At 41.7% G+C, this 23,441-nt stretch overlaps 1 protein-coding gene across 2 annotated transcripts in view; it reads right to left on the bottom strand.

The window, feature by feature from the left end:
- ELP1 (elongator acetyltransferase complex subunit 1) overlaps positions 1 to 23,441 on the bottom strand; it is a 57,834-nt gene that overhangs the window by 15,606 nt on the left and 18,787 nt on the right. For both annotated transcript variants that reach the window (XR_012373523.1, XM_025888451.2), the window contains exons 14-29: positions 21,637 to 21,819; positions 19,283 to 19,389; positions 18,869 to 18,972; positions 18,150 to 18,203; positions 17,961 to 18,066; positions 16,589 to 16,704; positions 16,151 to 16,224; positions 15,326 to 15,404; positions 15,152 to 15,231; positions 13,633 to 13,770; positions 13,438 to 13,523; positions 13,003 to 13,151; positions 10,945 to 11,068; positions 9,935 to 10,032; positions 8,039 to 8,240; positions 5,681 to 5,742 (exon numbers count right to left, since the gene is read on the bottom strand). Coding sequence is in view for 1 of the 2 variants with exons in the window: in XM_025888451.2 (XP_025744236.1) it covers positions 5,681 to 5,742; positions 8,039 to 8,240; positions 9,935 to 10,032; positions 10,945 to 11,068; positions 13,003 to 13,151; positions 13,438 to 13,523; positions 13,633 to 13,770; positions 15,152 to 15,231; positions 15,326 to 15,404; positions 16,151 to 16,224; positions 16,589 to 16,704; positions 17,961 to 18,066; positions 18,150 to 18,203; positions 18,869 to 18,972; positions 19,283 to 19,389; positions 21,637 to 21,819 (1,762 nt within the window). In the remaining variant the exon portion in view is untranslated. The remainder of the gene's footprint in view (positions 1 to 5,680; positions 5,743 to 8,038; positions 8,241 to 9,934; positions 10,033 to 10,944; positions 11,069 to 13,002; positions 13,152 to 13,437; positions 13,524 to 13,632; positions 13,771 to 15,151; positions 15,232 to 15,325; positions 15,405 to 16,150; positions 16,225 to 16,588; positions 16,705 to 17,960; positions 18,067 to 18,149; positions 18,204 to 18,868; positions 18,973 to 19,282; positions 19,390 to 21,636; positions 21,820 to 23,441) is intronic.

Below are 23,441 nucleotides of genomic sequence, written 5' to 3'. Positions count from 1 at the left end.
AACAGAAACCATACAATAGGTGACCTTTTGTGTCCGGCTTTTTTTACTAAGCATAATGTCTTCAAGATTTATCCAAGTTGTAGCATGTATCAGTTCTTTGTTCCATTTTTTAAATTTTTCCAATTATAGCAAAATGCACATAAAATTTACCATTTTAACCATTTTTTTTACTGTCCAGTCCAGTGGCATTAAGTAAATTCACAATGTTGTGAAGCCATCACCACCATCCATCTCCAGAACATTTTCCACCTTACAAAACTGAAACTCTATACCCGTAAAACAGTAACTTCCCATGTTCCTCTCCAGCCTCTGGCAACCACCATTCCACTTCCTGTCTCTAGGATTCTAACCACTCTAGGTACCTCATATAAGTAGAATCCTACCGTACTAGTCCTTTTATATCTGGTTTATTTCACTTAGCATAATGTTTTCAAGGTTTATTCAAACTGAAGCATCCGTTTTACATTCCTTTTTATGACTAATATTCTTCTGTGTGTGTACAAATGTGTGTGTGTGTGTGTGTGTGTGTGTGTGTGTGTGTGTAACTGACGATTTATCCATTCATCTCTCATTGATGGACATCTGGGTTGTTTCTTCCTTTTGGTTATCATAAATAATGCTGTTATAAACATCTGCATACTGGTTTCTTTGCTGACATGTTTCCATTTCTCCTGAGTAGATACTTAGGAGTGGCACTGTTGGGTCATATGTTTATGTTGATGTGGGGCTTGATCCAAGGACCCTGGGATCATGACCTGAGCTGAAGTCAGACGCTTAACTGACTGAGCCACCCAGGCGCCCCATATGTTGGACTTTTTAAGGACCCATTAAACTGTTTCCCATAGGGGCTGTGCCATTTTACATTCCTAGCAGCAATGTACAAGGGTTCTTATTTCTCCACATCCTTGCCAATTTTTCTTTTCTTTTTTTTTTTGATTAAAGCTATTCTAGTGGGTACTGTGGTTTTGATTTGCATTTCTTTTTTTTTAAGTTCATTTTATTTTATTTTTTAAAAGATTTTATTTATTTATTTGAGAGAGAGGAGGGTCAGAGGGAGAAGCTGACTCACCGCCGAGCAGGGAGCCCGATGCGGGACTTGATCCCGGGACTCCAGGATCATGACCTGAGCCGAAGACAGTCGCTTAACCAACTGAGCCACCCAGGCACCCTGATTTGCATTTCTTTAAATGAACAATGAAGCTAAATAACTTTTCATCTGCTTGTTGGCCATTTTTATGTTTTCTTTTTTTTTTTAAGATTTTTTATCTATTATCTATCTACTCCACAGCAGGGGGAGTGGTAGGCAGAGGCAGAGGGAGAAGCAGGCTCCCCACTGAGCAGGGACCCCGATGTGGGGCTCGATCCCAGGACCCTGGGATCATGGCCTGAACTGAAGGCAGACGCTTAACCGACTGAGCCACCCAGGTGCCCCTATTTGTATGTTTTCTTGAGAGAAATAGCTATTCAAGTCTTTTGGCCATTTTAAAAATGGGTTGTTTTGTCTTTTTGTTGTTGTCAAATTTCTTGACATATTCTGGATATAACAAGAAAACTATAAACCAGTATCGCTCAAGAAAATTTTAGCAAACTGAATCCACTAATAATGAAAAAGGATAATACATTATGACCAAGATGGGTTTAACCTAAGGAATGTAAGATTGGTTTAACATTCAAAGATCAATGTAATTCATCCTAGCACTGGTCTAAAACAGAATACCTTAGTTGAAAATGCATTTGACAAAATTCAATACCTCTTCATGATAAAAACTCTGAGAACCAAGAATAGAAAGGAATTTCCTCAACCAAGAGGGCAAGGATTGGCAATTTTTTTCTGTAAAAGGCTAGATAGCAAATATTTTAGGCTTTGTGGTCAGACCATCTCTGTCACAACTCTTCAACTCTGGGGTTGTAGGTACAAAAACCACCACAGAAAATACGTAAACAAATAGGTGTGGCTATGTTCCAATAAAACTTTATATAGATGGCCAGCCAGATTTGGCCCTTGACTATAGTTTCCCAACTCTAATGGCCCTACCAGGTTCTCACATCTATTAAAAAAACAATAGCATGGGGCACCTGGGTGACTCAGTCAGTTAAGCGTCTGCCTTTAGCTCAGGTCATGATCCTGGAGTCCTGGGACCTAGCCCCACATCGGGCTCCCTGCTGGGCAAGAAGCCTACTTCTCCCTCTCCCCCATGCTCATGATCTCTCTTGCTATCTCTCTCTCTAATAAGTAAAATCTTAAAAAAAAAAAAGCAAACATCACACTTAATGGTGAAAGAGTGAATTTCCACCCTAATATCAGGAAAAAGACAAGGATGTCCACCAACCCTTACCATTTCTGTTCAACATTATACTGGAAGTCCTAGCTAATACAGAAAGACCACAAAAAAATATAAAGGCATACCAACTGAAAAGATATAAAACAGTCTTTAGTCACAGAAACCATGCTCATTAATATAGAAAATCCTAGAGAATTTACCCCCAACACTCCTAGAACTACTAAATAAGTTCACAGCAAGGTTGCAGGATATAAGGCCAACATACAAACAAAACAAAACTATATTTCTATTTGCTAGCAACAAAAAATTGGAAGTGAAAAAAAAAAATACTAGTCAAGTCTTAAGATGACCCCAACTCTGACCAACACCTTGACTGTAGTCCTGTGAACGACCCTGAGCCAGAAGCCCTAACTAAGCCCTGCCCAGATTCTTGACCCATAGAAACAAATAGGTGTTTTTCATTTGAAGCTAAGTTTTGAGGTAATTTGTTATGTATCCGTAGATAAGTAATTCATCCAGTGTACATGAGTATAGGAGCAACGGAGGTACTCACACATCACTGGTGGGAACACAAAATGATAGAGCCGCTGCAAAGAAGCTCTGCGCCTCCTTATTAAGTTACGCATCCCCCTTACCACGTGACCAGCATTCCCACTCACAGGTATTTATCGAAGTGAAATGCAAGGATCTGTCCTCACAAAGACATATTGTACCAGTCTATAGCTGCTTTATTCTAACCTTAAACTGAAAACAATCCAAATGTACATCAATTTGTGGATGGATCCGCAAATTATGACCTATTCATAAAACAAAATGCCACTGAGCAAAATAAAAATACACAGATACACAATATAATATGGATGAATCTCAAAAGCATTATATGACTTCCAGTTTCCAGTCCAATACACAAGGAACTTGGAAGACATCCCTCCATTGTAACAAGTAGAAAGCTGAGCAGACTCTCCTTTGATCCAATGGAGAACTGGAGAACTGAGGTCATAGGGCAAACTGTTGCCCCCAAGACTGGAGAGACAGACAGGCAGACACAGAGAGCTACAACTTACCAGAACACAGCAGAGACCCACAAGTAGAGATCTCTACCAGAACCATACTGGGGTAGGAAAATCTAAACTGTAAGTGACCAGTGGCTGAAGGATCGATCACTCTGGAAAGGGTTATAGGTGAAAACTCTACGGACGTCCAGACTTAAGGAGCTCCTACACTTTTGTGAGTTTTTACCTCCTTGAGCCCTACCAGGTTCTCACAGTGAGTATCAGATGAAAATATGCTTCCGACAAGAAGGAAAAAGTTGTCATTTTGAAAACACCCAGAGCATGCTGCTCTTAACAAGGCCTGCAGTCAAGAGAAACAATTTTGCCAAAGCCTAACTGAAGTCGGTTTGACCAGGGCCTAATTAATGTGAGGGAAGAGAAATACCCAACTCCAGCTCCCCCTGGCCTTCCTGTCCTACCTAAGGAGTGAAAAATCTGAGACGTACTGGTGAAGTTCAAAGTCCAAGGACACAGGCTCACTAAAAGACTGAGACTTAATCATAGGCCTGTAGAACACTTCTCTCCCCACACCTTATGACCACATCACTAAAGACCTCTTTATTGAATTTCCTTATACCCTGTACTTCATGGTAGGCTTCCAACAAAAATTTGCACAAAGGACAAAAACCGTTTGAAGAGCCAGAGCAAGCATCAGAACGAGACTTAGACGTGGCAGGGGTACTGAAATTACAAGGCCAAGAATTCAAAATCAGTATGATTACACCTGAAACTAATATGCCACTGTATGTGAATTACATTTCAATTAGAAAAAGAAAAAAAAGAGGTATGATTAATGTGCTGAATGCTCTAGTGGAAACAGTAGACAACATGCAGGAATAGATGGGTAATGCAAGCAGGGAGATGAAAATCCTAAGAAAAAATTAAAAAAAAAATGTTAGAAAACAAAAGCATTATGTGAGTGAAAGAAGCCAGACTAAAAAACCACATACAAGATGGTTCCATTGATATAAAATTCTAGAAAAAGCAAAACTTAATGACAAAAAGCACATCAGTGGTTTGTAAGAGCTGAGAGTAGAGGAAGAAGACTCACTATAAAAGGGGAAGCAGGAAACTTTTTGGGGTGTTACAAATGTTCTATTACCATGGTTGTAGGAGCGTGACATGGCCAGGAGCATTTGTCAAAACTCATCCAACTGTTAATTTAAAACTGGTAGATTTTACTATATGTAATGTATACCCAATTAAAAATGTACAAATTATAAATATATAAATTAAATATATATATATGAATTAATCTTCACTTATACAGAAAAAAGGATGGTAGCATCTGATCCATTTAATTAACCATCTTAGATGGTGTATCTTTCTACTCTAGCCTTATTATTATGTATATTTTATTCATTGATGTTTTCAGCTCAATCACCCAACGTAATTTCTTGCTAGGATCTGTCAAATTTCAGTGATCTTCTTTCACTCACCCTTATTACATGAAAGACATTCAGGTATTTTAAAAGCACAATTATGTTATACAAATGTGCCTACTAGTAACAACTGTAAAAAACACTCTCATCAAAGGCTAAAACTCTACAAGGCAGTAATCCCTGGTGTCAACTATGTCCTATTAGTCCGTGGCCAGTGTCCGTGCATAGTTTTTGTTGTTGTTTTGTTTTTTGTTTAAATTTTTAAGATTTATTTATTTTAGAGGGAGAGCGAGCGGGGAAGGGGCAGAGGGAGAGAGAGAATCTCAGGCAGACTCCCCATTGAGCCTGGAGCCTGACGCAGGGCTCAATTTCACGACCTTGAGATCATGACCTAAGCCAAAATCAAGGGTTGGACACCCAACCGACTGAGTCACCCAGGTGCCCCAGGTCAGTGCATAGTTTTATTATTTTCATAACAAATTCTACAATCGTATCAAAAGCTGGTAAAGGTACTCATCTTCATAATCTGCTGGAAAACTGGAACCCATCACACTGCCTGAGATAAAAGACACTTCCAACAGTAAGAATGGTTGTAAACCCAGAAAAGTATCTGAAGTTCAATCCCTTTGTTTTAGAATGGTCCTTTCTCACTGTTTCTACTTGGCAAGTTAACATAAAAAGCACAACTCCCCTGAGATTTAGTACCTTCTACCAAGGTCAAACACTAATGCCTATTGTGGTAGAGTTCTGCCTTACACAACTTATTGTTTAGAGAACTAATTTTTTAGAAGTAAGTTAAATTTAGATTTCTAAGTCAGGTCAGCAAGAAGGAAGATCTGCAGAGCAAATACTATCTCTGGACTTCCTAATTACCCTAAGTTCCTTTAATTTTCATGATCGGTGAGGTACAACTGGGAAGACCTTCCTTGTTGACTGAGTGGCTGAAGGGAGGAGATGAGGTTACCTGGGCATACTGTTCCAAGACTGTGGCTGCATCACTGTGCTTCCTCTGCTCAACCAGCTTTCCTGCAAAGATAATAAACACTTCACCATAGTTGGCTTGCTAAGAACAGGATCACCAAACCTCAAGTTGAAATGGTTTTTGGAGGTACTTTTCTTTACTTTTCTAAGATTTATTTATTTATTTGAGGGAAAGAGCAAGCATGCACGTGGGCACACAAGTGGGAGGGGCAAAGGGAGGGGGAGAGAATCTCAAGCCGACTCCACACTGAGCACAGAGCCTAACAAGCGGCTCTAGCTCACAACCCTGAGACCACAACCCAAGCCCAAACCAAGAGTCAGACACCCAACCAACTACACCATACACCACCCAGGCACCCCTGGAGGTACTTTTTAAATAAAAACAGTCCCCTATAAATTGGAGACTGAGCTCTACTGTATACGCTCAAATAGAACAGCTTTAAAACAGCATTTTCCAAAGCGTTCCCTAAGACTGTAGGATAATAAAAGGCAATACCAAAAAACCATTCTTGGGTCAAGTACGTTTGTGAAACATTGGGCATAACAACACTCAACAGATTCCTTTGCTGAGATGCTCACTAATATATCTTTATTACGTATCAAAAACTACATACTTTGTGAATTTCTGTCAGGAAATAGGCAGGAATACCACAGAGTCCTATCTCAAATGGCAGTTATAGTCTAAATTTAGCATAGAATGTGAAATCCATGTATAGCCAAAATTAGCCATGAAAAAAAGCTTACAAAGGCACACATACAGGCAACTGACCTAACATCTCCAGCTCATTCATTTCTTCCTCACATAGGAAGAGACCGGTTCTTTGGTTGAGCACAAAGATGAAGGTAGTTGGCTTACGGGTCATGCAGTGTCTTGAGATGCTAGAATCACCCAGCAGTTGAGATAATCATGCCTCGAGAGGCACACAGAACCTGAAGTCGACTACGGGGCTGGCAGACTCAGGTCTCCCATCTCATGCAAACTCCAGCGCGTATGCTCCCTGACAAAAGCAGGTATAATCATCTCCATAATTTCAACAGCTATCTTCCTTTTCTTGTAAAAACTGCCTAAGTTAAAGTGCACATGAAGTGACTCTGCCTTATAACTCTTCTCAACAATCTCTGACCACCACCTTTCCTACCATTTTGCTAAACACTGGGGAGAACTGGCTGCATACCATACAGCATGACAAACAGCGAGCTAAGAGTTACAAAGAATTTAAGAGAAGATAATAGGCCCTAAGAACAGAGCTGGAAGGTATGAGCTACCGAAAGATAAGTTTCTAAAGCAGAAATAACAATGGAGCCAGAATAAATAACTAAAAGACCTAATATAGGGAATTCTCAAAAACTAAAGAGTTCACCATGGAAACGAAGAGGCCTTGTAGAAGAGTCTACAGACCTAATAACCAGAAATGCCAGAAAAAGAAAAGTGATAACCTCACACATTTTTATGACCCAGAGAAAAAGGAAGAATGCAAATAGCTAAGGAGGACACAGACATACATTTACCAGGATTTAATTTGGGATTTTTTCAGAACCGCGTTTTCTTTGAAAGCATAACAATATTTTTAAAACTCTTAAAACAGCAAGGGGAGAATACACAAGCACAGCTGAGCGGGCAGGGCTCCTGTTCATCTCTTCTCTCAGGCCGTCCTTTAGCTCTCCTCCCTCTCAGGAGTCAGACTCGGATATAGGCTCGCCTCTGGTTCAGACAATCCCTAGACCGGGACACAGCTGAACTGCCTTTGCTTTCAGAATGCTTACATGTTTGGCTTTTTCTTTCACCTCATTTCCCATAAATGCTATTACAGTTCCCAATGATCTATTGTCTATACCTGAATGGCCCCACTCCAAAACTCATGTTTACCTTCTGACAGGGCACATGGCCGCACAGCTACTCTGCACTAGGATGTAAGTTTTGGCAAATGAGATGGAACACAAGTAACAGTGTAACTTCAAGGTCGTTTCCAACTTCAAGTGTTCTCCTAAGGCTCTAGTTTTTTCCCCTTCCTAAGGCCTGGAATATGGATATGGAGAAAATCCAGCTACAACCATCTGCCTGGGATGACAGAGCCACACAACAGAAGGACTTCTCAGTCCTTACGTGAGAGATACAAGCTTTCTTATCATGCCATTATTTAGGGACTCTCACTGTAGCAGTTTAACCTTTACTTAATAAACCATTCTAAATTATCTAATTAATTTTTATTAGTGAATCTGAGACAGCCTCAAGGTATGCTATCCTAAATTTACTTGCAAAATTGCCAAAGAAAGGAAGAAACAAAAAAAACCCTTGGAAGAGTTCTCTTTTTCGAGGACCTAAACCACCACCCACGTTCACCTGCCAGAGTTCTGCCGAGGCCAGCCACCTGGTCTTCGGTCAGGTCCAGCTGGGCTGCCGTGCAGACAGCTTGCCGCCAGCTACCACTAGCCAGAAAGGCATCGAGCGCTTTCTCGTGGGCGCCACAGCGGGCCAACACAAGCCCGGCCGGCTCGAAGAGGCGCTCCCGTGCCAGGTGCTCCCCGTAAGCAACGCTGATATCCTGGGGCAAGAGGAGACGGGGGCTTGGTGAGGAAAGGCGACAGTCATTTCTTAACGTCCGGCGTAGGCTGTCTTGGCCGCTACGTTGGAAAGTCTCTTGAATTACTCAGAATACCCCGTGGTTAATCAGTGAACTCAATCATTCTTCCACTCAAAACCTTACTGAGGATGTGCCACGATCATTACTGAGTACTCTTAAGGGCAGTGGGACTCACACAGCAATGCAGAAAATAAAAACAGGCAAAATCCTAAACAATAACAAGAACCACCACCAAGTTCCTGCTCTTGTGGCGACAGACTTACAAACACAGAAAGGCCTGTGACGTCGTGATAAAGGGACAGAGAGTGATGGGAGTGCCATTTCAGGGGGCTGTGAGGAGAGCCAGCCACGTGAAGGGTTGTGGGACAGTAATCCAGGCCGAGAGCTACAGAGAGCACTGTGGCCATCTGGCAGAAACGTGTCCAGAACACACAGGACGAAATAACAAGAAGGCTGGTGTGAGTGGAGAAGGGACAGAGCACGGGAGAGAGGAAGAGACGGTGAAACGAGTGCAAAGAGGCAGCCATTGGCCAAATTCTCTATCCGCAGGCTCAACGTCAGGCAGGGACACAGAGCGGAATACAAGACACAGCCCCTGCCCTTAAGCGGCCCGCGGCCGGCGGGGAAAACAAATCAGTGCGGCGGCAGGTGGTTACGTGCTGTCACTGAGGTGAGAAGGGGGATCTGGGAGCTCAGGGTGGCACCTCGCCCAGGAACAGCTTTCTTTTTTTTTTTTTTAAGATTTATTTATTTATTTATTTGAGAGAGAGAGAATGAGAGAGATAGCACGAGAGGGCAGAGGGTCAGAGGGAGAAGCCGACTCCCTGCCGAGCAGGGAGCCTGATGTGGGACTCGATCCCGGGACTCCAGGATCATGACCTGAGCCGAAGGCAGTCGCTTAACCAACTGAGCCACCCAGGCGCCCCAGGAACAGCTTTCCAGCAGAGGAGACCGAGAGTTAAAAGACAAGTGGGGCTAAAGGTAGGGGCAGGGAGAGGCCTGGAAGAGGCAGCCAATGCTAAGGGAGCAGGTGGGGGCCAGAGCAGAGCCGCGGGCGAGCTGCAGGGGGCAGGAAGGGTGGCGGGGATGAGTAGTGGTCACGGGCCCAGGCTCTGGGGTCAGACAGCCTGGGCTCACATCCCAGGCCAGTGCTTCACACTCCAGCTCCTGAGGCAAGCTGTTTCCTCATCTGTTTATCCGATCAGGTTGTCATGAGAATCATAGAATACATTTAGCAAATACATTTAGCAAATATCTGGCATATAAGAACTAAATAGATGTCTGTTTAAACAAACAACCGAACTGTATCCCTTTCTTCTGAATTACATGAGAAAGATCTACACGCTTCAGGACGATCAGTCACGCGACAGCAAGGCTGGGCTGGAGCAAGGGGTGGGACAGAAGCCGGGAACCCCAGGGAGAAGCTGCCGTGGTATTCATGATGAGGAATAGGGGACAACTCCTAGCTTTCCAGCCTGGGCACTTTCTTCAGAACAAGAGCAGGTCAGGGCCATTCTCCCAGATAAGAGCTCAGGATGAGGTGACTTCATTTGAAGATAAACCTTGAGGCCAAGAATGGCATTATGGACTCAGGATCCTTCCCCCTGCCAGCTAACGCACAAAGTCAGAAGAGCCTCATTTCGCACACCACTCACCTTGTACTGCTGCGAGTCTGACGGATATAACTTCAGAGCTTCCTTATACAAGTTTTTATCTTTTACTAAGTTTAAGCATTCTGGGAAGTATTCAGGTCCTGAGGAATAAGATTCATACACACACGTCTAAGACTTTGGAAGCGTAATGAATTTCATTTATACCAGTGGTCCCCACACAAAATCAACAAGGGACCTTTGTAAGACCTACAGAATCAGAGTATCAGGAGTATCAGAATCCAGGAATTCTAATTTTAGCAAAGCACCCCAGCAGATGTGAGGTATGAGAAGCACAGGTTGAGATCAGAGTTCCATGTAAAAGGATGCTTTATACACGACCCCTAATAAATGACTCTCCAACCTTCTGTTTGCTCAGCCTCCTTCATTAGAATCAGCTGGGGAGCTTATTACCCATTCAGGTGCCAGAGGCCCAGCCCAGCCCAGCTCAATCAGATTCGCCAAAGCAGCTAACACCCAGGTAACTTCGTACCCCCATCCTAGCTCTCTGTAGAGAACTGCACCTGCTAAAGCCAGAAACTCCAGCAGGGGACAGGGGCGGGGTGCGGCAGAACAACGGGCACCATGCTCGTCCTAGTCTGTCGCTACCATGTACACCTGTGTCCTTCTGGGAACTGCCGGTGCACATGGCCGCTCACTCCAGACAAGCTACGTTTCCCTCGGGTGTTGGCATATGCCAGGGGAGAAGAATGCATTATCAGTGTTCATTCTGAGATACTGAAATGAATTTACGAGGTGATTATCCTTAACCCAAAAAGGATCTGCTCTATTTTTTTAGTTAGGGAGCTCCTCCAATTCATTAAAAGTCATTTGCTTTGCCTTCAGCTTTTCAGATCATATGATAAAAGAAGGTGCACATACATAACTGTTAAAATTTTCAGGAGTGGAAACTGAAATCAGTCTATATCTAAACTAACACTTTAATTTAATTTATACCCTGCCTAGCTCCAAAGAAGACCCGAAGCAGAAATAAACATATTAATCCTCACACTTACCACATTTGCTGAGGTGGCCAATGGCTTTTTCATATCGTTTCAGGTATTTGTCTATGGTGAACCGCTGATAATTGGTTTCCATTTTCTTAAGTGCATTAAGAAATGGAAGATATTCTTTGGGATCCTAAAACAAAACAAAACAAAAAAACACCAATAGGAAATCTTTATTACTTATGATTAATTTATAATAATATAATTAAAACAATCAATAAACTCAAAGCTATATGTTTAAAATACATACTATATATTAGTATATTATACACATTGTATAAATATATAAAATGAAACACCATATAACCAGTTGGGCGAAAATGCTTTAACACATAGGGGTTGTTTTGAGAATAATGATGACGATCTCCTATGCAATCTCACAAGAGCCACTTATTTCAGAGGCTAATAAGGAAAACAAGGTCAATCTAGAAGATACTCAACAAATGCATCCAAGTTTCTCCAGAAGTGCAAGGCACTGTGCTTGAATTTGTTTGCATGACATCGCATGCCCTCCCTCTGCCAGTTTTTTTTTTTTCAAAAGATTTATTTCTTTAGAGAGAAAGAGAGAATGTGCATGCACCTATGTACGTGCAAGGGGGAGGGAGGGAGGGGGAGAGGGGGAGAGAGAGAGAGAGAGAATCCCATGCAGACTCTGTGCTGAGCATGGAGCTGGACGTGGGGCTCGACCCCAGGACCCTGAGATCATGACCTGAGCTGGAATCAAGAGTTGGATATTTAACTGACTGAGCCACCCCGGCGCCCCACCCTCCAGCAAGTTTTAAAACAAAGGTAAAATTGCACAGAGTTAAAGACAAAACTCTAAGGCCCTGCCAACCAAGATTTTATTAGCACTGATTGTCTGCAGCTCTGTGCCATGCCCCGAAAATTGTTTCCTTTCCAAAGAACAGATGCTCCCTGTCCTTAATACAATTTCACTGAGCAGACAGGATAAATACACATAAGAACAATCTAGAAAAAAAAGAAAACCCAAAAGAAAAAATAATTAAATACTCAGGCATGTAATATAGAGAACTATAGGCCAAAGTGTTCAATCAACAAACATTTAATAAGAATTTGCCTATGTATAAAAAATACAACCAAGCCTTACCCTTAGGAGACCTACCACGTAGAAGAGGAGCTAGAATGATATGCAGGGGTAGGCACTGGGTGCGGTGGAAGCACATATGTGGCCCACCTCATCCAGTCCCCACATGGTGGGCAGGGAGGCAAGAATGGAGCACTGGCAAGAGGCTACTTTGGCCTCCTTTGCCTTAGACGAGTGAGAATTAGCTTGGCGAATGGAGAGGTGGAAAGTGGTGAAGGGAAACAGAAGTAGCGCTACCTGCAGGGGGTGTGTGTGGCAGCTTGGGGCGGGGGGACAAAAGCACTACAGGCTGAGCAAAAGGAACAGTATCAAGAGACGAGCACAGACAGATAGACAGATAGACAGAGACCAGACCCAGGGGGCAGAGGCTTAAGCAATATGATGGCTTCTGAACTTTATCCTGGGGGCAATGGAGAGCCCATGAAGGATTTCAAGTAAAAGAATAAAGGATCAAAATTTTGTTTTTGGAAAGATCACTCTGGCAAGAGCAAGGAGAGGGATGACAGGATGAAACTAAGGCTGCAGGAACTAGACCAGACCAGGGGCGCCCAAACTTCCCAACTGCAGCATGCTAAGGTGGGACGAGAGGCCCCAAACCTTCCTATTCTCCTTGTTCCCACTTTCCAGCCCCATAACAAGGAACTGGACGTGAATCTGAATCATTTGCTCTATTTCCTTTATAAGAGAAGAGTTCATTCACACATATGACCATAATCTTACAAATAACCAAGTAACTTTATTTCACTTGTTCCACCTGGCATTCAAAACACTTTGATCAGCCCTGAACTCTGACAGAGATGGGGCTTAGAGACAGGCGTCCCGGAAACACCCAGCCCTGCCCCCAGGCCTGTATTCGCTATATTCACATCAGCAAGACCCAGCGCTGCCGGGGACAGGGTTTCATACTGCCATGACCGCAGAAGCAAGACCCGAAAGGCCGTTCAAGTAGTGACTGCACCTACCTTCTGTGACTTCTCAGCTACCATGAGGACCAAATCAAAGTCATAGGTCCCGAGAGAATGATCATATAACTCATTAACATCTACCAGAAGCAGTAGATACTTCAGGGCCTCTTCAGCACTCACAGCATCAGGAACAGGTGGAGTACTGCCTGTCAGTGTTAAGAAAACAAAACACAACAAAGCCGTTTGGGGAAAAAACCCACATCTCTAGCAATACAACCAAAAAGATAAAGTAAGTGATTTTCTTGACAGAATTGGATGCCATAGGACTTCTTCTGTACATGTTTTGTAGGGCAGTGCTCAAAAAAAACGGACACAGGTCTTAAAATGGCAACCCCAAAGCCCCATACTGTGTGATGGGGCACTGATCATGGTCAGTGAGCTCCCCAGAAGCGTGGAAGGCTGGTGACACACTGTCTGTGAACGGGTCTCTACCTTGAAGCTCGTGTACCTTCTGCAGCACAATCTCCAGCTCTGGGGTTGTTTTCTTCACGTGAGAGGTGAGTATGGACAGGCAGTACCTGGGGTGGTAAGTGAAGAACCCCAGAATGAGAAGAATGAACAAGCTGAGTAAGGACAAGAGTACACTTCTATGACTCAAAAGATGCCAACTAATGACAGCGCACATACTTGTGGGGGTTTATGCTCTCCATGGCTGCTCTCAGAGCATCACAGACAATGTCTACTTTTTTCCCATCAGGATCCTTGGACAGCTGGACAGTGCTGGTAACTGGTGGAGGATACATGGTCTTTGTAACATCTTCTTCCCTAAGAACAAGTTATTAAGAGGTCACTAACTGAACACGTGTCCCAGCTACCAAATGATGAACACAGACCCAGGGAGGCTAAGGAGGGAATAAAAATGGCTTTTGGAAAACAGTTTCATCATATTCACATAAGGTGAAAAATGAAGAAACAAACTGAGAAATGAAAATATTTTCATATAAGAGTCGTACAGTGATGTTATAGATGTTTTATTCATATTAGCCCCAAACTGGGTACAGACAGGTGTCCAACTCCAGGGGAACAAATAAACAAATTGTAGCCTATCTGCACTAGGGCACACTACTGAGCGGTAAACATGAAGGAACTAGTGATACCAGCAAAAACACGGGTGAATCTCAAGGTAATATGCTGAGTGAGAGCAGCCTAACTTACACAAAAGAGTAAATACTATATGCTTCCACTTCAAGTTCTTCAACAGGCAAAACTCATCTATGGTAAAAAACTCACAACAGTGGTTGCCTAGGGGGTGGGGACAGGACTGACTGACATGAGGTTTGGAGGAACTTTCTGAGGTGAAGGAAATGTTCTCTATCTCAATAGAGGTCTGGGTTACACATTGGTCAGAACTCACTGAATAGTGCATTTATGATTTATGCATTTCACCACATATGAATCTGACCCCCCGAGAATGCACTCTAGTCAGTGTTCCACGAAGTGAAATACTGAGACATAAAGTGGACTGAAGGCTACAATTAACTTAAAATTTGCCTTAAAAAAGATGAATGAAGGGGCACCTGGGTGCCTCAGATGGTTAAGCGTCTGCCTTACGCTCAGGTCATGATCCTGGGGTCCTGGGATCGAGCCCCACGTCTGGCTCCTGGCTCAGCGGGGAGCCTGCTTCTCCCTCTCCCTCTGCCTCTCCCCTTGCTCATACTCTCTATCTCTGTCTCTAATGAATAAATAAAATCTTAAAAAAAAAAGATGAACGATGGATGGATAGATAGTACATCATGACAAAGCAAATACAGGAAAATATGTACTAGAGAGTCTAGATGGTGGTACAGGATGCTAACCGGACAGCTTTTCTTATATGTTTAAAATGTTTTCTTAAGTTAGAAAAAAGTCATTGCAGAAAAACATACCATTTGATTTCAATGTCCTAAGACAAATAGTCTTATATATACACCTAAAAATAGTCAATTATAATTCTAAATGACGTGTTTTCAAGTCTTAGTTTTAAATAGTCTGTTTTTAAAAAGAAGGGAAAAGGGCAAAAATCTATTACAGGTGGCATCTGAGAATTATAGTGATAAAAAAAATACCAAACATAAAGTCAATTTTTCTCCTTTAGCATTTATCTGTTTGATTTCCTAAACTAGATAAATTATGGATATAACACTCAGGAATTATTCAAAATACTTACTTCAATTCTGTGAAAAACAAATTAATATGATTTACAGAATCTATCTGTCTTACGAAGGTTTCCACATTTTCAAGAAACACCTACCCAAAAAAAAAAGGACAAAAAATTTTAGTTCCAATCACATAGGATCAAGTCTTAGGTAAGCTAGAGTTAATATCAGATTTAGAAAGTTACCTTAGGGTTGTGGTCATGAATCAGATTGAGATTAATTCTCAGTTTCCTCATGCATTCAAATGCTTCCTTAAACATCAGTCTGTGAAGAGGCAGAGAGAATGGATGGAAAGGTCATTTTACAAAAACTAAACTCCCTGGATCCAAAACCATTATTATGATACAAACCAGTTATAATTAGATTATAGTCCAAATGCCAAACAACTATTACTGGATTTCTACTCTCAACTCACAGAATGAAAAATCAGGTACCAGATTTGCTTTCCTTCCTAAAAAACGGAACTTAGTCACCACGGCAGTCTGAGGACTATACCCCCACATACACATGACCAAAAATCATCACCGAACTTAGGTCTACTTTCTCTTCAACAAAATGCTAATAAAGATCTTTCTAATACAAAGTTTCCCCAAAATAAATTGACAATGGACCATTTCCTTCACAACAGTGGCTTAGGCATTTTTGGGTCACAGGCTCCTCTGTACATCTGCCAAAAACCTTAGGCCTTCTGCCCGAATAAATACACACAGACACAGTCTGGTGCAATTTCCCTGGGTTCACAGAGCATCTAAAACCCATATGGATCCCCTCAGGCTAGGAAACCCTGTCTTGTATGATGCATTTCATGATTCTTTCTACTAAGAATATTTACCAGACTAGGTAATTATTAAAATCAAAGTGTAGGAGGGAAAAAAGCCTCCGAGAATCTGATTGAAGACGTGTGTAATAGAGGTTTTCCGTACTTCTAAAGTTTTAAAAACTTTAATAGAATACTATCTTCACAGATACGTTATAACAACAAGCGAACTAGTCATATACATGGTTCTTACTTGTCCAGCCACTTCCGAATCTGAGCTAAAACCAGAGCTCGATGATGAACAACTTCTAAGTTTCCCCTTGGCATCTTAAATAAATCAGAACAATGTTTTTAAGTAAATAGAAAAAATTTAAATACCCAGGATACACAACTTCACCTAACTCAACTCTTCATAGAGAACTACCACGATCCTGTAAAATGAGCACACTTCCAGCAGAATCTAGTTGTGCTCAGTATTTACTTTGATTTCCCAGAGAAGCCACCCTGCCAGCCTTGCTGGGCACAGCCTGTATGAACACTCCTTTGTATAAAGCTAATGGAGAACCTAGCAAGGAATGGCTTATAATAAACTACCACAAATGAGAAGGCGGCCTAAAATACAATTTGCAAGAACTGTTTTGTATTGACAGCCTAACGACAATCAGAAACACAGCCTGAAAAATCAGCTTACCTGTAATATAAGCTTTGTGTCCTGGGGCACAACAGTGACAATACGTGAACCCCTCTCCACCTTCCGCAGAGACTCCCCTTTAGACAGATGGCTGATGCTCAGACCTGCATGTAATGCTAAAGACACCAATGGCTAAGCCATAAGAATCACTGTCATGATAAGACACTTTCCATTAACTGAGGTCAAAACTGAACATACGATCCAAAATAGAAGAAAGCAGGGTCACCTGGGTGGCTCAGTTGGTTAAGCGTCTGCCTCCGGCTCAGGTCATGATCCCAAGGTCCTGGGATCAAGCCCTGCATGAGGCGCCCTGCTCAGCGGGGAGCCTGCTTCTCCCTCTCCCTTTGCCCCTCCCCTCCGCTTGTGCTCTCTCTCTCTCCAATAAATCAAATCTTAAAAAAAAAAAAAATTAAAAAAACAAAATAGAAGAAAGCAATTAACAACCACACCCCTTTGCTCTCCCACTCAACCTTAAGACTAGTAGTCTTTCTCATCCCTAGAACTTGCCCTCTCTCACAGAGCCCATGCATATTCACATATATAGCTTCTCAACTGATTCAGAAAACACAGGGAGGATGCAGTGTCTCTACTTCTTAGCACTTTCAGTACAGTATAACCACATCAGTGAAAGATTCCAGTTTCCACATTAGAAGCAAAGATAGTAACTGGAGTTCTAGAATAAGGAAAATACACACACACACACACACACACACACACACACACACACACGGTGGGGGGAGGGGACACGTGGAATTGAAGGAAAAATGGACACAGTTTCCTATAAACCACAAGATGGAGTCTTTCAGCTCTACAATGGAGTGTGGTCATAGTGAGCAAAGGAAGATTACAAAGAAGTTAGAGCCAGTTTGTATCTGTATGGTTAACGCAAGGTAAAATACTGGATTGTTATATAATCCTGAAAAATTCTGTTTAATTTCACAATGTTCTGCTCCAGGAAGGGCATTCTCTGGAAGTCTTTGCTAACTCGTGAAGAATATTGAACTGATATATTGTGTTGTGATTAGGGGCTAAGTACTTGAACTCTAAAGGATTTTTCTTTTTTTTAAAGATTTTATTTATTTGACAGAGAGAGAGAGCCCAAGCAGGGGGAGCGGGAGAGGGAGAAGCAGGGAGCCCGATGGGGGCTCGATCCCAGGACCCCAGGATCATGACCTGAGCTGAAGGCATCACAACCTGAGCTGAAGGCAGACACTTAACTGACTGAGCCACCCAGGCACCCCTAAAAGTTTTCTCATAATCTAGGACTCTATGACAAAAAGCCAAAGGAGGTGGTGAACTTTAAAGTCATCAAGACTTCAAAGGACAAAGGATAATAGAAGAGGGACTATTTTCTACTATACCGAACACTTACTGTTAAATGAAGCATCTCTCAAGCAAAAACACTGGCAGGTATGGGAATGGGTTGTCAACAACAAAAATTCACCATATACTGCAAATGATGTAATATTGGAAGCAACCTACAACAAGGCAAAGGGGAAAGTTAGTTTTATTACTTGGAGGCAACACTGAAAAGTATCCTGCCCAAAACAAGCCTTGTTACCTCAGTGTCATTGATGAAAAAACGACACCTGTCGCTCAGACCAAGGACACATTCCTGCAAAGAAACAAAACTGAAATTACAAACAATTCTAACCAAACTGGTCAAACCTAATTTTTCTATCACATAGTTCTATTGCCCTGTGGTTTCATATCTAAGTCCATGTCAAGACTGAGTACAGACACCCATCCTCATAGCTACCACCCTCTCAGTAGCCAAACACCTCAACGCTCTTCCACCACACCATGTTCATTTCCTTCATTCTATCAGAGGGGATCATCATATCTGTATTAAGAACAGGGATTAGTCAGCTCTTTTGCTCTGTAACCGCTGTATCCTACCACCCACAATTACAGACATTCCAATATTTGATGAATGGCAACCTCCTGAATACTACTTTTGAGATTACATTTCTGCTGTCCCCAAATGGTATTTAAATAAAACTCTGATGATCTGTACAACATGGACTAAAAGTCTGCCAACTGCATTTTTCTATCTTTTAATTTATACCTCCAAGGAAAGGAATCAACTAACTACTACATACATGCCGGACAATCTCTTAATCCCATTTCATAGATGAAGAACTGAGGCTCAGAAATTTCTCACTATTGCCCTGAGATTAAGTGGAGACTCAAGTCTACCTCCAAAGCCCATATTCTTTTACCTAATGCCAGCAATTCCTGGGCTACTGTTCTAAGTGGTAAAGTTTCCTGTTCACTTACCTCTCCTCCAATCATGGCCAATTCAGTCTGTGTGCATGCATAAGGAAACCGAAGAGGAAATCCACTGGGGTTCTTCCATGGTTCAACAGCCAGAGAGGGTGACTCTGCAGAATTGGCAGATGAGGTTTACAAAAAGCTGGTATGCTCACTGTAAAACACTGTCACATCAATACTTGCTGAGACACTTAACATGCAATTGGGATCACTTTCCAAATATATTTTGGAAACTCATTAGAACACTCTGGTCCATTACAGAATACACCTGCCAATTCTACTCTACATCTTAGGGTTTTCCAGGACAGTTAAAAGACCTAACTGTCAATGTAGCACTGACAAGAAACTCGTAAGTACACATCCTCAAGAATTAAACTTATGTAAGTCATAAACATGCTTTCCGAACGTTCTGATACTCACCCCAAAAGTACTTAAGTATCTGGCCACCAGCCAGCTGCAATGCTACTGACTTGGTCTTGAAATTGCAACACAGACTGATTATGACTCCATCCACTGTCACAGATGAACTGAAGAAATTAAAAAAAAAAAAAAGGCAGGAATGGGGGTGTGAACAAACCACTTTTCTCAAAAGTAGTAGCATTTCACTGATTTTGCAGAAACAGGAAAAGAAATAATTTCCCTTTGGGCTGCACTGCCTACTTCAATACAATATACACATCATACATGCATACACATACACACACTGATAAATATTTCCAGCAGAAGGCCAAAGTAATAACCTGTCACATGACAATGTTTTCCATAATGCCAATAAGCTAGGTGTCTAAGCTGTGAGGTCATCACTCCCATTCTGGCAGCAACTTAATACAACTTATAACAACTAATTGGCCTTCATCAGACATGCATGGTATCATTTCTGTCTCCTTAAAATATATACTGCGGTAAATAAAGCAGTGAGTCTGTAGGGAAATGAGCATACTCAGTTATCTCTTATTGTTATCATATTCATTCATGGAAATCTGTGGGCCTTCATTAACTGAGAAGAAGGGACTCTGTTACTGTCATATTTCTTCCTGTGTCAATGAAGAAAGTAGACATGTCTTAAAAGAAGTGGAAGACGTAGCAATAAAAGCAAATGTTGCCAATGCTAGTATTTATTCAAAGAGTTTTTAGCCAATACACAAAAAACTCAAAATGCCCCAAATTTTGTGAGGATAAATGATCTGCAAATAGATTAAGAGAACAGACTCCAGAGAGAGACTGGCTGGGACTGGATCGAGGATCTACCTGCATGATGTCAGTCAAGTTACTGAACCGCTCTGTGCCTTAGTGGTCTCAGCTCTAACATAAGAATGCTAATAATACATACTTCAAAGAGGCAGCGTGAGAAAGAAGTGAGTTACCATAGAGAAAGCATTGAAAAGAGTACCTTTTACAAAACTTAAGCTATAATAAATGTAAAGTATTAAAAGCTATAAGCTGACTGAGGGACTTTATATTCCCTAAAGACATTAATATTTTATATGAACAAAACAGCCTTTTTTTGAGAAACAAAAGTCAAAGCAGAAATGTTATTTTAAATGACTTCTCATTTCCTTTACAGCAAGTGAGATGATCTAGCTTTTTTTCCTGCAAGCTGATGGTAAAGAATTTCAAATTCAGAGCAGAAATGTGTATAAATTAGGTATTTCTAATGTAAATTGTTCTGCTTTTTATTATTTTTTTTAATTAAGTTTTTATTTTATTTGTAGTGGTGTCAGTGTTGTATTAGTTCCAGGCATACAACAGAGTGGTTCAGAACTTCTAGACATCAGCGGGGGCTCATCATGACAAGTGCACTCTTTAACCCCCAACACCTATTCCACCCATCCTCGCCCCCTCCATTCGCTCTGCTTTTTAAAAGTAAGCTCCTGGTTAATTAAGTGTTGCACATAGCTAGAACATTTCCTGTATCCATCTGGGTATTCACAAAAGCTTTGTAAAAACACGAAGCACTAATAGGCAAAGATTAGGAGTTAACGACTACACTAGAATATGTTTTGTGTATACAATGGAGAAAAGTTGCTAATTTTGCAGCAAGGGTTTTCAGAATTGAAATCTAACTAGGAAACCCTTAACTACAAATGAGTGTGAGGATTAGTATCAGCTTATGTTTAATGTGCCAAGTCCTGACATCGGAAGTCTGAGATTTCTCGGAGCTGTCCACGCAATGCCATCTACCACACAACGGGGCTTGAGTTAGAGACATTACAGAAAACAGCATCCATTGTCTGAAACCTGTGACAAACATGCAGTCTGGAATCAAAGCAAAACTCAGGGCCAGGGAGCAGTGAAATTTTAGCAAAGAGAAACAGAGACGACTTTCTAGTAGTACATGTAGTCAAGCGCCAAACAGAACATAGAGAAGCCAAAAGCGCCATTTTAAAGTCACCACATCCAATGAAATGCATGCACACAGACCTTATCATTGATTTTAGTAACTAAGAAGGGTGACCACAGTGGCTAATTCTCTTGGGCTAACAATTACCCTGCTGGAATGTAAGTATATGCTGAATTAAAAATTGTAACACATCTTCAAAATGCTTTGCCCCATCTATTAGTATTTGTCCTATGTTCCACCACTTGATGCATTTTTAGGTTTGTATTTTGACATGACTCAAAACTACAGTTAACGCTCTTGCTAAGTGTGTTTAACAAAGCAGCTACTGCCCTCAACCTTGCTCAGAAGTCAAAAGAGTCCTATACCCAGAAAAGACAAAAGTGTAATTCAATCGGCTTATGAGCACACGGAATGCAGGGAAGCGTCACGATACCTAATATTGAGCTGTCCGTGCTTGTCATCCGTCTCAGAAGGGGCCACAGTCAGATGGTGAACGACAGACTGTGCGCTGGACTGACTGTGACTTACAGCCAGGAAAACGTTTTCTTGAATCCAGGTGAGAAGGCTGAGCTTCAGTGGGTTTACTTCTTGACCTTCACCATTCTCAAACTGAATTCTGTTTTAAATATTGAAGAATATCCAAGACATGAATAAAGCCCTAATATCACTGAGATTTTCTTAAATGAAGAATGAACCACCTTGTATAGAGTCAGTTCCTAATTATTTGGAGGGACAAAACCTGAGGTAATGCCAGAACGTTTTTCTATTTAATATTTAGGTTTCTTATATTCTGAGATCTTTAGATTTGAAGAGAACACTTCAGGAAACTGACTACAAAAGAAAATCACTTGCCCCATGTCCTACAGTAACAAACCCCAGAGGTTTTCCACTGTCACCACTTATCAGCATTCAAACCAGGCTCCAGCAGATATGTGGGTCTTGGCACAGTGGGTTATTTTTAAGCATGTCACATTAAAATGACTAATTAGCTTCAGAGGTGGTTTCTTTGGCCTCTAACACCTGCCTCCTGTAGCATTAATACATCAGGGGATAGCACGTTTTTGCCAACTCAGGCAGGAACCCATAATGGCTACTTCTCCTGCCTTTTAGCTTAAATGGCAAATCCTTCACATGCACGTAAACTGTGTCACTACCCTGATCTTCCTACTCAACCAGCTCTCCCTGGTCTCAGTCCCTCCACTGCGTTCTTCCCACGTGGGGATATTCCCACCTCTGGTTCCCACTGATACGTTCTGTTGGCCACAGCCAACACTCCTAGTCCGTCTCTGCCAGGCCTAACCTGATCTCTTCTTCAAAGATCAAGATAGGTATTCATATCCTTCATGAAATCTCCTAAATGACTGGGAGCTATACTTCTCTCATTTAAAAATCAAATTAGATACTAAATTGCTTCACGCTTCCTAGTTTGCCTGAAGTCTGTCCTCTAGTGGGTTCAATACTGTGAAATGAAATAACCCACATAAATGTTCTTTGAAAATGGCTAAGCATTAAACAGACAGCCCCCAAATCATACACAGGTTAAAAACTTATACGCGTTAAAAAAAACAAAAAACAAAAAACAAAACAAAACAAAAAACTTATACGCGTTCATTAAACATAGTGCATATATTTAAGAAACATATTACTTATGAAATTCACTTATTTTAGTCAGTTTACTGTTCCTATTCATTTATAAATAAATGCTCTCAGGAGGCAGAGTTCAATAATTACGAACATGTGCTTATCAAGTAGAATAGAATCAAATCCTGGATTCTCACAGAAATGGTATTAGAATTAATAATTAGCTTCAGGGCCATTTTACAATACTTATCATGTACCTGAGGTACTCATTTATACGCAACCGTTTATAATCTCCTTTCAGTGGGAAAACACATTCTGATTTCCAACCTGAGAGACTCAAAACGCAGCAACCTAAAGTTGTGGAGTGTGAGATGCGACAAAGACAGAGACCGCAGTCAGTCAGCCATATGTGAACGACACAGACCCCCTCATGTACGTAAGCAAACGCAGCTTGGTCCTATCACCCTCACCTCCACCTTTCCCACGTGGTCTTTCCTGGAGAACCAAGGGCTGTTGGAGGAAATGGGTTCTAAGCCAGCTACCAGCCTGGCTCCACGGCCACTCACCAGCATGTGGCATTCAGATGTACCGGTAACTGATTTCCCCAGCAGCCTGAAAAACCTGGGCCAGGCATTGCATCTACTCCTTGTCCCACTC

This window comes from Callorhinus ursinus, unplaced genomic scaffold (assembly GCF_003265705.2).
Source record: "Callorhinus ursinus isolate GAN/ISIS: 27379988/994484 unplaced genomic scaffold, GSC_fseal_2.0 scaffold24, whole genome shotgun sequence".
In the NCBI taxonomy this organism is placed as follows: domain Eukaryota; kingdom Metazoa; phylum Chordata; class Mammalia; order Carnivora; family Otariidae; genus Callorhinus; species Callorhinus ursinus.
The sequence above is the reverse complement of the archived record's forward strand: the minus strand, read 5'-3'. Positions and strand labels throughout refer to the sequence as shown.